The following is a 16,837-nucleotide window of genomic DNA, read 5'->3' as shown; positions in this document are numbered from 1 at the left end:
CTGTTCTCCCGCCGTTCCCTAGCTTGTCTTGCATTCTTTCCAAAAATTGGGACTTTTTAAAATGCTGCAGGATGCGGGACAAATTGTTAAAAATCAGGACTGTCTCGCCAGAAGCGGGACGTCTGGTCACCTTACTATAGGGCAAATCCATCAGGGTAACTGCAGACTTCTCAAATGAAACTTTTCAAACCAGAAAACAATGGTTGCCTACGTTTAATCTACTTAAACAAAATTATTTCAGCCCAGAATTCTATATCTTTGTAAGCTAAGCTATAAAATTGATGGAGAAATCAAATCATTTACTGATATACAGACACTGAGGAAGTTTTACCACAAGGTGAGCTCTACAGGACATACTCAGACCTATGCTACACACTGATCATCACAATGGATCATCAGCAAACTAAACAGCCAGAAGCTAAAGGACAAAACCTAGCTTCCACAATGATGCAAAAGATAAAACTAAGCAATTCACTTTCACAAAATAAGATAACTAGAACTCCACCACACTTATTAATTATCTCAATAAATGAGAATGGTTTGAATTCCCCACTGAAGTGGCATAGGCTGGCTGATTAAATAAAAAGCACAAGCCATCCAATTTGCTGCCTGCAGGAAACACACCTAGCCTCAAAGGATGAATTAAAACTCAGGGTTAATAAATGTAAAACTGTTTTTCAGACAAATGGAAATCAAAAGAAAAGAGGGTTGCAATCTTATTTTCAGGTACAAGTGGGTTTAAAGTAACTAAAGTAAAAAAAAGAAAAAGATGGATACTTCATATTGGTCAAGGGAACAATACAATAAGAAGACATTTCAATTCTAAATACTTATGCACACAACTTAAATGCTCCCAGAGTCTTGAAACAGACCTTAATTAGTCTGAGAAATATGATATCCCATAACACCATAAAGCAGAGATCTTCAATACTCCTTTTACAGAGCTAGATGGATCCTCTAAACAGAAACTAAACAAAGATACGAGAGACTTAAATGTGACCCCTGAACAAGTATGCTTGATAGTCATTTCTAGAGCACTTCATCCAAAGCTAAAGAATATACATTCTTCTCATTGGCCCATGAAACATTCTAAAAAAAAGTATTATATCTTAGGACTCAAAACCTCAACAAAATGAAAATAATTGAACTTTTACCATGAATCTTCTCAGACTACAAGGCAATAAAAGTGAAACTCAACTCCAACAAAAATTATCACCCCCACACAAAGATTTGGAAATCTCTTTCCAATAGTGGGGCAGGGCAATTGTGCTTTATTTCATAACACTTTCAGTACTAAGTGGATGTCTATACCACTGCATAGCTACCTTACTGAGAATGAATAGGGCATTTCAAAATCACTTTTGTATAAAATTGGTATTTTACTTTAGTATATCACTTTGATCACCATTAAGTATGTAGATTTTTTTTCCATTTCCTTCCATATTTATTATTTGTGTGGTCTTTGAAACACGCTTGTTCTTATCCCTTTGCCCATTTTTGTATTGAAGTATAATTTTATTGGAATGATAAGTATTAAACATGCACACACATCTATGTATATATGTTGAAATCACTTGACATGTTAATTGTCCTTTAATAGTTTACATTTATAATATGTTTAAATGATTCAAATGTGTACAAAGAAAAAAATACATAATTTTACCATTAAAAGGAAACCATTCTCATAAACTTTTTCATTCTATTTCCAAAGAGGTAAGTAATAATATCAATTACATAATCTTCCAATATATGAGTGATTCTTGGTGTCCACAATTTGATAACAAACTGCTTATAAAATACTTGGGTGTGTTTCTGAAATGGGTATGTCTGGAGTTTACATTGGCTGTTACTGTTTAGATGATTCTAGTTTTTTAACAGAGTCCAGCATATGCTTTGCCATATATGAGTCAGGCCCATCATCATTCCATGATGCTTTTTTCATAGATCATCTTGGTTTTTATTAATATCTAGATGAACTGGGAAGTTCACAACTTCATCACAAAAGTATTTTCCAGAATTATTTAAACGTACAAATTATTTTGGACAATTCATATATTCAGTGGTACCACTGTAAATGTCATTCATCTGTCCATTGTATATTGGGGTAGTTAGTAGGTATATATCAATTATCTTGATTTTTTTTCACTTGTTTTTTTCTGCCCAGAATCAAGTCTTGGGAACTCCTTAAAATTTTGTTACATTCACGCAAGTATCTTCCTGCTTTACTTTTCTTGTTCTTTTTCTGCTGAAAAGTAGGTGTAAAAAGAAAGAGAGAGAGAGAGAGAGAGAAGAGTAAGTGTATATGTGCTGCATGCCTCTACCCACCAGCTTTGTAACCCCAAACCCTCTGGATTTTGCCACTATTCTGCTGGAAAAGGCTTTGATACCTGGGCATACCTGTAAAAGGAATTCTGAATACTGCTACTCTCACTGTTGTCTCTTTCAACTTTTGACCAGTTACATTTTTGGAAAAATTGAAGAGTGAAATAACACAATAACTAAGAAAATGTGGTGAAGGCTATGTTAAACAGTTTGATGAAAATATTTCAAATGGTATATAAAACCAGCACATTGTACCCCATGATTGCATTAATGTACACAGATATGATTTAATTTAAAAAAACCTATGCCCTTACTTTGCTTCATTTTTAATTGTTTTCTTTTCTTAATCACTCTTTTGTCAAAATTTCTATGGCCTATAGCAACAAATTTGACCAAATATCTCAAGTATTCCAACAAGATACACACCTTCTAGACACACTGATATTTTTGCAAGGATCGTTATGTATGCTCTAGTCCTACAATTCTTCTTTGATTGCAGCAATAATCAGGTGTGTATGTGTGAGGCAATCTCATTCTGTTCCCAATAATATATCCAGCACCCACTGGGCTGAAGGGCGATAATATCAGGGGATGGGAATGAGGCATTAGATTCCTAACAGATTTATAAAATAACAACAAGATTATGTATTTCCTATAATAGCAGAGAGTATGCGCCATTCACAAATGAGCTAACTTAGGTCTTTTCACTACTAAAGCAAAAGGTATGAGGCTGCCACTGAAGTAAAGCCCCTGGGGCCAAATGTGAAATAGCCAGTTTTGAGCCTACTTGAAGGACAGAGGGCCCCAAATGGTCATTAATATTCATCATCACAGAGCTACGGCACACAGCCACTCCTTAGTCAGGTGACAGATGAAAGATTTACTCACTCATTTTCCACATCCTGGATGGTGTTAGAAAGAGGCAGGTTCCTGGTTTCTGGGAGACAAAGGACAACAAGTCCAGCAAGAATGGGGAAAACTCCATAGGTAATCCAGGGCAGGTGGGGAGAATATCTCACGAGGGTCATCAACAGAGGTGCCAGTACTGCTCCACTCATACTGAACATTGAAACAAATCCTCCAACTATTGACCTTAGGTTGAATATAAAAGCCAAAAAAATCTTCTATACTTCATTATATGCAAGTTCTTATTCATCATGTTTAGTCACTATCGGGGACTGTACAACACACTTATTTAATGCATGGGTTTTAACAACAAGCTCTTAATTGTGACATTTAAATCTATTGGGCTCTACTGCTTGATAGTATTATGTTGGTAACTGCTCTAACCCCATTTCATTATTATTGAAATATAGATACCCATAGCACCCATCCAGTGGTTGTTAAGATCAAAGGAGATGATACATTAAAAAAGTTGGGGCATATAGTGATTCTCTAACCCCTAAACAGTCTCCACTTTTTTCCACAGTAAATGTTAAAGTGTTCAGACCGTCCTGTTTTGAAACTAGACAGATAGCCTATAGCTCTTGTACCTGCATTTGGTGGGGATGAGCTCATTCTGATGGACAGTAGTGCTGGTAATAGCAGCAGAAAGAGCACCAGTTCCCAAAGTTGCTAAAGCCACACGCAGGGTCTGCATTTCTAGAGAGAGAAGACAATGAGAGTTGGGAAATCTCTGAAGAAATCTGTAAACCCCAAACTATTTGTAGAAAGATGCCATCGTAGGGCTCTACAAGTCTGAAATATGTGGAAAATAAAGTCCAGTGTGTCTAAGATTAGGGAATGGTGGATAACCTAAGAAATGCAGAGTGTAGAATTCTAGGACTTAAAAATTGAATTGGAGGAGCAAAATCAGTTGCTTCAACTCTCTGTGCACATTTGAGTATTATCAATAAGTTGGGAGTATGAGTCAGGAAACATTTGTTTTATTCATTCTGTGTAATACTTTCTCTGCACTTTCTACAGGGCATAGAGATAAATATGCTTTTTGAGGCACATGTGGAAACAAATCATAATATAGGACAGGACAGGTGTTTCACCTTATAGTACAAAAAGACTGAAGTGGATTTGGTAGTGAGCTGGGTGAAGAGAGAGAAGTTCTAGAGTAGTAAGTCAGGATTACAAAACTAGTATTAGTTCTATTTGAAAACAAATAGACCACTCAAGTTTCCATTAATGTTGTATAAGGACAACCCACTAATTTGGGAAAACAAATCTAAAAGAAGCTGTATCAGTTACTTAATATGATTCTTGTTTAGGGACATACTATAAAATAGATTACGAGACATATTAAGATGAGATTGTTCTCTTGTTCCTGCTATACACTTCCTTTCTGCTTGAGGACAAGAGATTTTTTTTTTTTCATAGAAGTCAAGAAGGCTGTCCAAAAGAATGTGTTACCTTTATGGTGATTTAATACCAAACTGAAAAGTGAAAATATGGGAATGAGTATTGGACAAGTTAGGGAGGCCTTAAAAACTGCAAAAAGTCCAGAGAGAAGAGTTGATATTATCATGTTTCCACTCTGAAATACAATCATAGTGCCTAGCTCCTAATGGTTGTTGGTAAAATGGTGAGTATCTGAAATGTATGTGGTCATTTATTCTTGTAATGAAATTGTTAGGCATAATGGGAGCTGATGTCTAGATTTACCTTAGATGAAGTTAACCCTGTGTAAACTCCCTTTTGCTGATGTTGGTTCAGGAAGAGCCCACATCCTGCCAACAACTTGTCAGAATCACTTTCATACCCTCATATTATGAAGGTATGGATCCTTCTGGCTTTCAATGGCATTGCCATTCTTTTGACACCAGGCAATAAGATCAATGTAATCCCTGAGGAAAGGTGGAAACCCATATTCCTTCCCCAAACTCCTGTCTCTCTCACCTTGGTCCAAAAAGGTGTTGACCAAAATGGAAAGTCCTACCGGGAACAGGAACAACATCTGGCTTGGTCGACGACCCACGTTATTCAGTATCCAAACGGCAAAAAATCTACCTATGAATGTGACAGCTCCGAAGAGAACTTGAAACAGGTAGACATTCCTCCCCAAGTGCTGCAAGTTGAGTATCAGGCCAAAGAAAGGTAGATTGCTTGCCAACCTAAAGTGAATAAAAGGAGTAAAGTCATATTCAATAAGATTTCAAAGATGTGGAAAAAGTAATTTCTACACTCTGTTTGAAACCAGAAAAGAGTCTGAATGCCCAAGGCATTTTTAACCAACTCTGTAGGCATCATCTTACCAGACTTCAACTAAACTACAAGGTTATGGTAATCAAAACGGCATTCTATTGGTACAAAAGTAGAGACAAAGAACAATAGAACAGGACAGAGAACTCAGATATAAAACCATTCACCTACAACCAACTCATCATCAACAAAGCAGAAAACAAGGCACATTGGGGGAAATGAAGCCCTATTCAATAAATGTGCTGAGAAAATTGGATAGCCACAGGCAGAAGAATGAAAGAGGACTCCTATTTCTCACTGCTCACAAAAATTAATTGAAGATTGATTAAAACTTAAATGTTTTCTTCAAGTGTTTTCCCTGTACTTTCTTCTAGTATTTTTATAGTTTAATGTCTTAAGTTTAAGTCTTTAATCCAGTAAAGAGTTTATCTTAGTTAATAGTGAAAGGTGTGGGTCCAGTTTCAGTCTTCTGCAGGTCACCAACCAGTTCATCCAGCACCATTTGTTAAATAGGGAATTTTTCCCCACTGAATGTTTTTAGTTGGCTTATTGAAGATCAAATAATGGTAAGTATCTGGGTTCATCTCTTGGTTCTCTATTCTGTTCCATACATCTATCTCTCTGTTTTTGTGCAGTACCATGCTGTTTTGATCACTATCAATTTATACTATAATGTGAGGTCTGGTAGCGTGATTCCTCCTGATTTGTTTTATTTCTGAGTAATGTCTTGACTCTGCAAGGTTTTTATCTGATCCTGTATAAAATGAAGCATTAAAGATCTCTTTGAGATCTTTAAAGTATGACAGTGGAGCTTTAATAGGGATTGCACTAAAATTGTATATTGCTTTGGGTAATTTGGACATTTTAACAATGTTGATTCTTCCCAGCCATGAGCATGGTATGTTTTTCCATTTGTTAACATCTTCAGCTATTTCTTTTCTTAGAGTTTCATAGTTCTCTTTATAGAGATCTTTCACATCTTTTGTTAGGTAAACTCCCAAATATTTCATCTTCTTTGGTACTACTGTGAAAGGAATAGAGTGAACAGAAAAAAAATAAATAAATAAAACTTAAATATGTTGTAAAACTATAAGAATTCTAGATGTGAATGTGGAAATACTCTAAAGAATTTAGGCATTAATGTACATAGTTACCATTCAATAAAAAAAAAGAATTTTAGACTAAGACCTCAATGGCAGCCACAACTACAACCAAAATAAACAAACAGGATTTGATTAAATTAAAAGGCTTCTGCACAGCTAAGTAATTAACAGAGAAAATAGAGAACCCACAGAATGGGAGAACCCACAGAATGGGAGAACCCACTTGATAAAGAATTGCAAAGGGGCTTGGCACCTGTAGCTCAGTGGCAAGGGCACCAGCCACATAAACCAGAGCTGGTGAGTTGGAATAAAAGTACACAGGAGAATTAAACTGGAGCTCAAACAAAACATTTCATATTTTGCCATGTATAATGTGCTCTCATGTATAATAGATACCCACAATCTAGGCTCAAAGCTTCTGGATAAAAAAAATCTTCTGTTTTAAGTTTTTAACTCAAATTTTCATTCGTTTATATTTAGGTACTAGTTTTTTGTATTATAAAGAAGTTTTAGCATTTTAAGATATTATGTTAATAATATAAAATACAGGAAATTTTAAGTAACAAATAATTACAAAACACAAGAACAGATACAAGGTACAAGAAATTGTATGTACCAGTAACACATTTACAATATCTATGCATCATAGAAGGTCAAGAGTTCTTGATCACTGTCAATATTTGAGGTATCATCTTCTTTAATTTCTACATTACCAGGGTCTTCCAAAAAGTCATTTTCCTCATCCCAGTAAATTTCATCATCTTCAGTTCCATGCATAGAATTGCTGATGCTACATTTTAAATTTTTTTTTTTTTGAGACGGAGCCTCAAGCTGTCCCCCTAGGTAGAGTGCTGTGATAACACAGCTCACAGCAACCTCCAACTCCTGGGCTCAAGCGAGTCTCCTGCCTCTGCCTCCCAAGTAGCTGGGACCACAGGTTCCCACCATAGTGCCTGGCTATTTTTTGGTTGCAGCCATCATTGTTGTTAGGCGGGCCCAGGCTGGATTCAAACCTGCCCCCTTAGGTGTATGTGGCTGGCGCCTTAGCCACTCGAGCCACAGGCGCCAAGCCCTGATGCTACATTTTTAAAATGATTCTACAGCTGCTTCCTTCTTGACACTGTGCCACAAAGTTAGGTTCCAGTTACAAAATGGGGCAATACATGCTTTCTTGATTCTACCTGTAGGTGTTAAATCATTACCAGCTGATTGCATCAAAGACATCCACTCTTTCTTCATTAAAGCCTAAAAGTGTTTTTTTACAGACATATCAAGAGGTTGCAGTTGGCTGATTATCCCAGTAGGGATCATAGCAATTTGGGTTTTCAAGACCTCTGCAATTGCTTTTGCACTTTGTGTAAATGGGCTTTGAAAAGATCCAAAAAAGCAAAGCTTGGCTTGGTGCCTGTGGCTCAAGCAGCCAAGGTGCTAGCTGGGGTAGCAGGTTCAAATCCAGCCTAGGCCTGCCAAACAATGATGGCTGCAACCAAAAAATAGCCAGGTGTTGTGGCAGGTGTCTGTAGTCCCAGCTACTTGGGAGGCAGAGGCAGAAGAATCACTTGAGCCCAAGGGATGGAGGTTGCTGTGAGCTGTGATGCCATGGTACTCTACCCAGGGTGACAGCTTGAGTCTCTGTCTCCAAAAAAAAAAAAGTTCATCTAAACAAAGCTTTTTTTTTTTTTTTTAGTAATCTTCCAGGCCTTCTTTTTTAAATTTATTGCATTTTATTTTATACTTTTATTTTTGGGTACAAATTATTATGTATTATGAGGGTACACATTATTAGGTCACAATGCCTTCATTTGTTAGGTAGTTGTGTCCTGAACTCAGGAGGTGTGCCATATAGCCTTATATTGTGCCCATTAGGGGAAAACACACCAATCCCCCTCCCATCTTTGTTCTCCCCCCCACCTCCTTGCAACTTGAACTAAGTTGAGTTTTTCTCTTGTGTGGGTGTATATTAGTTCATCTACTGGCTTCATATTAGTATTGAGTACATGGAATCTTCCAGGCCTTCTTGACCAGACTTTGTTAAACCAGATTATCATGCTTCATTCATCCATCCTTTTTCATGTACATGCAAAATAACTCCACTTGGAATCTTTTCTTTCATAAACATTCTTATTTTAAAGATGATCTTAGATGGTAGCTTTGTCCCATCTACATAACAGGCCAGAACAATAATTAAATGTTTTAGCAGCCATGGTCTTTGCTCCTTTAATGTTATCAGTTCTGTCGGATGACACATTAAACATGAGTGGGACATAATCCAGCTTGGTGATTTGGGACAGTGCAATGTTGTAAATCTTTTATAGATTGATAACATAAGAATGAAGTTCCAAAACTTGATTCTTCTAGGCTGCGGGAGTTTGGGAGCAAGTTTTGTTCATGTCCTCATCCTCAAACCTTCCTTCATAAAGTTAAATCACCAGTTATGGGCCCCTGAGAAATCATCAATGTTTTTTTCTTTTTCCTCATGTAACCCTTTTACCCTCTTTTTGTATCATCTTGGTCAAAACAGAGATCCCAGTTCAATGCTGCTCCAGAATCCAGGTCTTCGCCTCCTGCTCCACTGCCAGCCACTTTGAAGATTGCCCCTGTGTTACCTTCTTCTGCCTCGGCATCTGAAGAGACTTTCCTTCTCGTTGTCTCCACAATCTGATGACACTCTAAGTGCTAGGAAGTCTAAAGTGCTAGGAGGTCTCTCAGCAGCTTTGTTGTTATGCTCTTTAACATATTTAATAACTGTCAGTTTAAAGCTTGCAGTGTATAAAAACTGTTTTGACATTTTTCCAGGTATTTTCCAATAAGTTTTGTAAAACTGTCAGCTAGATTGCTAGCTCCTGCCTAAAGTGAATGAAAAGAAATATATTACCCTTCATAGGTCAAAATGCTTCTCTTGGAAGCTTATTGTAAGCTAAACAAAATGAATTACCATGTTCCAGGGTTATTATTTTGCATATAGGTATCATTCTTGCTTTCTGGAGATACACTTTTAATATATAAACATAAATAAATGAATCAAAAACTTTTATATGAATATAGAGTTAGTATTACCCATGTATAATGTGCATTCTTATTTTTCCATCAAAAATTTGGGAAAAAAGTCTGCATTATACACAGCAAAATTTGATAACTAAAATGTCCACAGGTATTTGGAAACTAATCAGAACTTTGTCATAAACTGATAAGTCAAACAAGACCCAAATTATAAGTTAGAAATTACTTTGAACTGATTTAGATTCAAGATATTGCGTCTCAGAACATACAGAAATGGGTACCTATATAAGATGGATATGTTAATTTGTTTTATGGTAATAATGATTTACCTATATATTTATCTCACAACATCATATTGTATAGCTTAAATATACATAATACAATGTCTTTAAACATATAGGATACAGGTTTGATAATGCTTGCTAACAGAGAATATTACAATTCCTTCATAGTTACGTATATTTCCAAGAAATTTGAAAGCTTGGGCAGAAAAGAATTAAGCTTCTTTGCCTGAAGGACACACAGACACACAACACACACTCCTATATACACTGAAACTCTAGTAAATTGAAGTAAAAGAAATAATAAAGACAAGAAATCAATGAAATATGAAGCATACAACAATGTATGTAAAGTTACCTCTTTGAAAAATTACAAAACTTTAGAAACTTCTAGCAAGACAGATCCTTAAAAATATGTAAACATTAGTTATCTATATCAGGATTAAGAAAAAAGGCTACTTTATATTTCACAATTATCTAAAGGATAGAAAGAGAATATTATGAATAATTTTATTCTAAAATCATTGGACAATTTAGAAGAAATGGCAAAGTCTTGAAAAACAACTTGTCAAAAACCAGATGAAAGTAGAAACTCTCACTAGTCTTTTGTCTAGTATAGATATTGAACATATAGTTAACAATTTTTTCAAATAAAATTTAGGCCTAAATTCATATGCTCATAAACAACCACAAATATTTAGGCAGAAATAGAAATAATTCAAAAGAAAAGAGAGTCCAAAAACTACATAGAGTTGCCTGGTTAATAACAAAACTGCCTCTGAAACTAAATAGGAAAACATGGCCTTTCTACTAAATGGTGATGAGGGAATTGACCATGCATCTGGAAAATATAAATTTTGACCCCAATCTGAAATTATATCCAAATATTAACTTGAAATGGATCATAGACAATGCAAATTTGATAGAGGAAAAAAGGGTTGAAGAGAAAACATGAAAGTATCTTTATAAATATGGATAGAAAAGATTTCTGAAACAGAATACCAAAAGTACCAGTCACAAAAGAAAAACTTGATTGATATATTTCACGAAAATTGAGAAATTTAGTTCATCAAAACACACAATCAGGGAGTGGAAAGGTAATCCACAGGTTGAGAAAGGACATTTAACACATATATCTAAATAAATAAATAAATAATCTAATAAAAATGGATAAAGTCTAGGCAAGATAGGAAAGTCTTCATTATCAGTGATTAAGAAAATGCAAATTTATATCACAATGTGCTAACATCTGTGTTCCTTGAAATAGCTAACTTAAAGTAATTTACAACAATTAATATTGTCACATATTAGTGCTATCTATTGGTATATAGAGATTGTACTAAAATGTGTCAATATGAAATGAAAAAGCTCTTATACTTGATGAAGGGAGTGTATAGTTGTATACTGACTTTGGAGTACTGTTTGGAAGGTTACATATGCTGTAAACCCAGGAACATATAACAGTGTCCTAGTGTGAAAATCCATGATTCATGAAGAGAACAATGGATAAATAACTTAGGGTATATTCATATAAAGGAAAATAACCTAAAATCAAAAAACAAAATTATATCTATGCAAAGCAATATTGGTGAATTTCCCATGTATAAAAGGTGTATGTATACCATGATTCAATTTATATGAAAGTCAGGAATAGTCTAATGTAAACTATGGGAATAGAGGAAAGAACAGTTGGTACTTTTGGGCAAGAATTAACTTGTCTGGGGGAAAGAGAGACATGAGATATGATTCAGGAATCCTGAAAGGTGCTTATCTGGGTAATGGTTACATGGTTTAATAAATCTGTAATTTATCTAGAAAAATTCACTTTGTGTATTTGTAATCAGGTCCTACCAAGTCTTCTGGTATTATTAGGCTATCTTAAAATGTGACACTTAAAGGCATACACTTTGCTTTTCTTTTATGTATTAATGAATTAACCCTCTACAATGCTGCTGCTAATTTTTTGGAAGAAGGAATGAACATGTGTTACTAATATTTTAAAATTAATCTTCACCAAATGGAGCTTACATTACAAAAGACAGGCAGATGAGTCTCATTCGCAGTTTTGGTGCACGGAACAAGGACCAAATTGATGCTTTGATCTGGGCTCTATCCAAATCCTTCTGCATGGTGGATCTCAGAAACTGCAACAACAAAATAACAAGCATTTATGAGATGTCAATAATATGCTAGGCTTAGTGCCACTTACAAGAGGATGAGCTAGACATATTGTCTCCTTTAGGAAATTTCTGTGTAGAGTGAAGGGCACCTTATTCAATGGCTCATAATTTCAGGCATCTGAAAGTCTGGCTTCCTCATTGCAAGGCAGAGAAATTCTGTTGGGCAATCCCAGGTTCAGAGTTTCCTGCCAGATCCTCTGGGACCTCTGTTTCAAAAGCGTGGCACTTTAATATTTTTCCCTTTTTTTCTTTTTTTTTCTTAGTCCAATCACATTTCTCATGCATGCAAACCTATGATTTCCCAGTTCCTGAGGAATTGCAGCTTCAACTATTGTTGCTGCCTGGGAGTAGAGAAAAATTTGATGTCACAATGAGAATTTGGAACTAGATTAGGTGATGAAAATCTCATAACTCATGCTTTTTTGAAGCATGCAGTTGTGATACAAGAATTAAAATTTCACTGGTGTTGAACAGAAATGGATTAATTATAGAAAATTATGTATTAGCTTATATAAGACCTCAGAATTTTGAAGGTTTCAAGAAAAATAATGATTTAAGGGACTTTGGAAGCCAATGGATATTATAAGGGGCCATCAATGCATTGAAGAAAGATAATGGAAGACTGATGGTGATTGACTATGAATATAAAGTGAATTGTGAAATCTAGAAGGTGCATACAGAGAAGTGTCTATGAAGAGATTCTCATCTCCCCCAGTTGAAAGGCAGAAAACTGAAGCTAAGGCCTAAGACTTAATTCTAATAGTACCTTTAAAAAAACTTGAAAATCTGAAGCTTGGCTGGTCTCCTTTGCCAAGTTCATGACTGTGACTGAGAGGAGGTAGGACTCATAATGGAATGCATGTATCTGACTCGATGCATTTGATCATTTTGAATCTCCACATTTCCTTGTATTACTTGTGTCAAATGAGTAGATCACTTCTCCCTGGTAAAAGCTAGTGCTCCTGCCTTGTTGAAAGATATTGCAGAGGTTTATCTATCACCATTGACCTTCTATCAGGCCTATAACTAGAGTAAAAAATATATATAATATATCTGGGGAAGTTTATTGTCAGGTAGGAAAGGGCCTGCATGCACAAAGAGCTCAAGTAGTAAGCTAATCCATGCTGGTAGGAAGGTAAACATGAGAATAGATTCTATGATTGAGGTGGACAAAATATAAAGTTGGATAAAGGAGAATATTTTATCAAATGAAAAACTGTTGGAAGTTTTGAAAAATAGCCAACAATTATCACCACCTCTGGGTATTCATACTTCTATAAGATCTCCTCTATTAAAATTTTCTTCTATAGGTCATTTGCTCTTTCTCAGTACTGATATGGATCATCTATGAGTTGTGCCAGTTCCTATAATGACTGAAATGCCTTTCCTCTCCCTTTTAACAGCTAACCCTTAATCCTTTTCTGGCTCATTAAAATTATAGTGGACACTTCTCTGTGTTCTCTCAAAAGTATGCTGTGTATAACCTTGTCATATCCCATAATCTGTATTATAATGGACATTTAATTTTTAAATTCTTTAGTAAAATGTACCCTCCTTGAGGGAAAAGTATCTGACTTATTCTCTTATTAATATCTATCCCCAGCCTGGCATATGGTAGGTGTATAAGTATTTTGAAATGAAGAAGAGAGACAGCTTAAATGAACCATGTCAGTATCTGACTTCCAATTATGTGGAGGGAAACTTCAAATAAAACTGAGAAGTTAGATGAGATTTCACCAAACACCCTCCCTCTGGGGTACATTTCAAAACAACTAAGAGTATATTATAACTGCCATACCACAAAAATAAGTAAGAGAGGTGATGGTTATCTTAATTAGTTTGATTTAAGCATTCCACATTGTATATCAAATCATTACATTGTATCCCATAAATGTATACAGTTATGATTTAATAAAAATTAAGTTAAAAATTGAGTTTTTCTACTCAGACACAATATTAGTACCCTCTAATGTAGACGATGTAAATGCCAAAAAAAAAAAAATCAATTTTCTGCCCTATCATGCCCATATTGTGTAGAACAGTATTTACTTATATTTTATTCTCAATAAATATTTAGTGAATGATTGAATCTTTGCATAAAATTAAGATCAACCTATAAAATCTATTTTACATGTGGTTAATTTCCATTTCTATTGTTGTCTTTCTCATTTTCCCTAGAAGGGACCAGGGTTAGTAAAATAGTGAGAAATGAATTGTGTGTTGATTTCTTTCTCCTACATGTCTAGGATAATAGAATTGAAATATGAAGGCCAAATTATTCTAACAATTGAATGTACTTTTACCCATGGATAAATGCACTTCTGCACAGAAATTATGTGAATTTCTGTAGTATCGATGTCTAAATCCTTGCAAAAGACAAAAGGAATGATTTTTTTTAAATTTCCTTTCCATCCCCAATGATAAATCAGTGGGGAACCAGGATAGCAATAGAAGGCCCCACTGAGAAAATTCTAATTCTGGAAGCATAGTTACCCCAGGAACCCAGACTACTGTTACTGTAAGTTCATGTTTCCTTTTTACACTTGTGACCAGCCTCCCTTTCCAAATCACCTCAATGGTCAAGATCTCTTCAGTATTCTTTTGTCCATTTATGGATGCGACTCTTCTAAGTTCCTTTAAGCCCTCATCTATCCGATTGTTGATAATCAGCCAGCGAGCAGACTCCACCATCCACCTGAGAAGAGAAGACAAGGTAGGTAGTAAATAATTGTTTGTCAAATAACCTTTAGCTCAAGTTTCTTTTCCTAAATCATTTAATACACACTTTAAAAATTGTAGGAGAGTCATTCCTAACCAAGTCACCCTCATACATTGGACTCCTACAGAGAAGTGTGTATCTGACCATCTGTGAATAATAAACATGTCATATGTCATTCATTTACATTCCTATTTTTTGTTACTAATATAAAATTTTTGTATCATAAAATTAACCTTCTTTAAAGAGTATAATTTAATAGTTCTAAAATAATCACAAAGTTCTTCAGACATCACCACTACCTAATCCTAGGACATTTTCATCACCCCAGAGAAATCCCCATAGCCTTCACTCTCATTGCTTCTTTACCCCAGCCCACAGTAACCACTTATCTATTTTCTGTCTTTATGAATTTTTCCATACTGAATACGTCATAGACATTGTATGATTCACAATGTTACCTCTCGTGGCATTCTATCAGGTCAGTATCACCTTGATAAAACTAGACAAAAAGACAATAAGAAATTATAAAACCATATCTTTTATGAACTTTAATGGAAAAGTCTATGATGTAAGCGTAACAAACCAATTCAGTGGCATTTTGAGGGGATCATACACCATACTCAGGTGGCATTCATTGCTGATTGTAATGATGTTTCAACATATGAAAATCCATCACCATAACACATCACATTTACATAATAAGTAAGAAACTGTACATGGTCATTTTCTTCAATGCAGAAAAAGTTAATTTAATATCTTTTTATAATGAGACACTCAAAAACCTATGAATACAAGGAAACTATCTCAGACTAACAAATATCATATTGGAGAAATCCATAGTGAACACCGTACTCAATGATTAAATACTGAAAGCTGTTACTCTAAGATCAACAACAAGTAAAGGATACCCACTTTCATTTCTATTCATCTTTGTACGGAAAGTTCTAGCCAGAGTGATCAGTTGAGGAAAAGAAAAGGTGTCTACTTTGAAAGGTGGAAGAATTATCTCCATTTGCAGATAATGTGTACTCATATGGGAGGAATTCTAAAGATTTTACCAAAAAACCATTACCACCAACAAATGTATTCAGTAGCAGGATACAAAACCATTGTACAAAAATCAGCTGCATTTCTACACACTTATATTGAGTAGTCTGAAAAGAAAAATAACAGCATGTGCAAGAATAAAATATTTATAAATTATCTTTTTTTATTAAATCATAGCAGTGTACATTAATACTATCATGGGGGTACAGTGTACTGTTTCTGTATACAATTTGAAATACTTTCATCCAACTGGTTAACATAGCCTTCATGTCTTTTTCTTAGTTATTGCGTTAAGACATTTATATTCTACAATTAGAGAGATTCACATGTACCCTTATAGGATGAACCATAGGCATGATCCCACCAATCACCCTCCCTCCACCTACCCTCCCCCCTCCTTTCCTTTCCCTCTCCCCTCTTCCCATATTCCTGGGCAAAAATTGGGTTATAGCTTTCCTATGAAAGCTATAAATTAGTTTCATAGGGTTGAGTACATTGGATACTTTTTCTTCCATTCTTGGGATACTTTGCTAAGAAGAATATTTTCCAGCTCAATCCATGTAAACATGAAGGAGGTAAAATTTCCATCTTTCTTAATGGTTGCATAGTATTCCATGGTGCACATACACCACAATTTATTGATCCATTCATGGACCAAAGGGCTCTTGGGCTTCTTCCATGACCTAACAATTATGAATTGGGCTGCAATGAACATTCTGGTACAAATACCTTTATTGTAGTGTAATTTTTGGTCTTCTGGATATATACCTAATAGAGGAATTATAGGATTGAATGGCAGGTCTATTTTTAGTTCTTGAAGTGTTCTCCAGATGTCTTTCCGAAAGGAACATTTTAGTTTGTAATACCACCAGCAGTGTAGAAATGTTCCCTTTTCTCCACAACCACGCCAGCATCTGTGATTTTGGGATATGGGCTAATCTTACTGGTGTTAGATGATATCTCAAAGTAGTTTTGATTTGCATTTCTCTGATGATTAAGGATGGTGAGCATTTTTTCATATGTTTGAAGGCCATG

At 35.2% G+C, this 16,837-nt stretch overlaps 1 protein-coding gene across 3 annotated transcripts in view; it reads right to left on the bottom strand.

Annotated features, from left to right (window-relative positions):
* Nucleotides 1-1,420: 1,420 nt before the first annotated feature.
* The window catches only part of LOC100965662 (solute carrier family 22 member 24-like), a 59,585-nt gene continuing 44,168 nt past the window's right edge, over nt 1,421-16,837 (bottom strand). Inside the window, exons 5-10 of one of the 3 annotated variants that reach the window (XM_012810615.2) lie at nt 14,608-14,731; nt 11,885-12,000; nt 5,170-5,384; nt 3,816-3,924; nt 3,211-3,414; nt 1,421-2,245 (exon numbers count right to left, since the gene is read on the bottom strand). In XM_012810615.2, coding sequence (XP_012666069.2) covers nt 2,185-2,245; nt 3,211-3,414; nt 3,816-3,924; nt 5,170-5,384; nt 11,885-12,000; nt 14,608-14,731 — 829 coding nt within the window. In that variant the 3' untranslated portion in view covers nt 1,421-2,184. The remainder of the gene's footprint in view (nt 2,246-3,210; nt 3,415-3,815; nt 3,925-5,169; nt 5,385-11,884; nt 12,001-14,607; nt 14,732-16,837) is intronic. The other 2 variants (XM_023518428.1, XM_023518429.1) reach the window with 2 other exon arrangements.

This window comes from Otolemur garnettii, unplaced genomic scaffold, assembly GCF_000181295.1.
Source record: "Otolemur garnettii isolate 467f Iridium unplaced genomic scaffold, OtoGar3 scaffold00140, whole genome shotgun sequence".
Classification (NCBI taxonomy): Eukaryota; Metazoa; Chordata; class Mammalia; order Primates; family Galagidae; genus Otolemur; species Otolemur garnettii.
The sequence above is the reverse complement of the archived record's forward strand: the minus strand, read 5'-3'. Positions and strand labels throughout refer to the sequence as shown.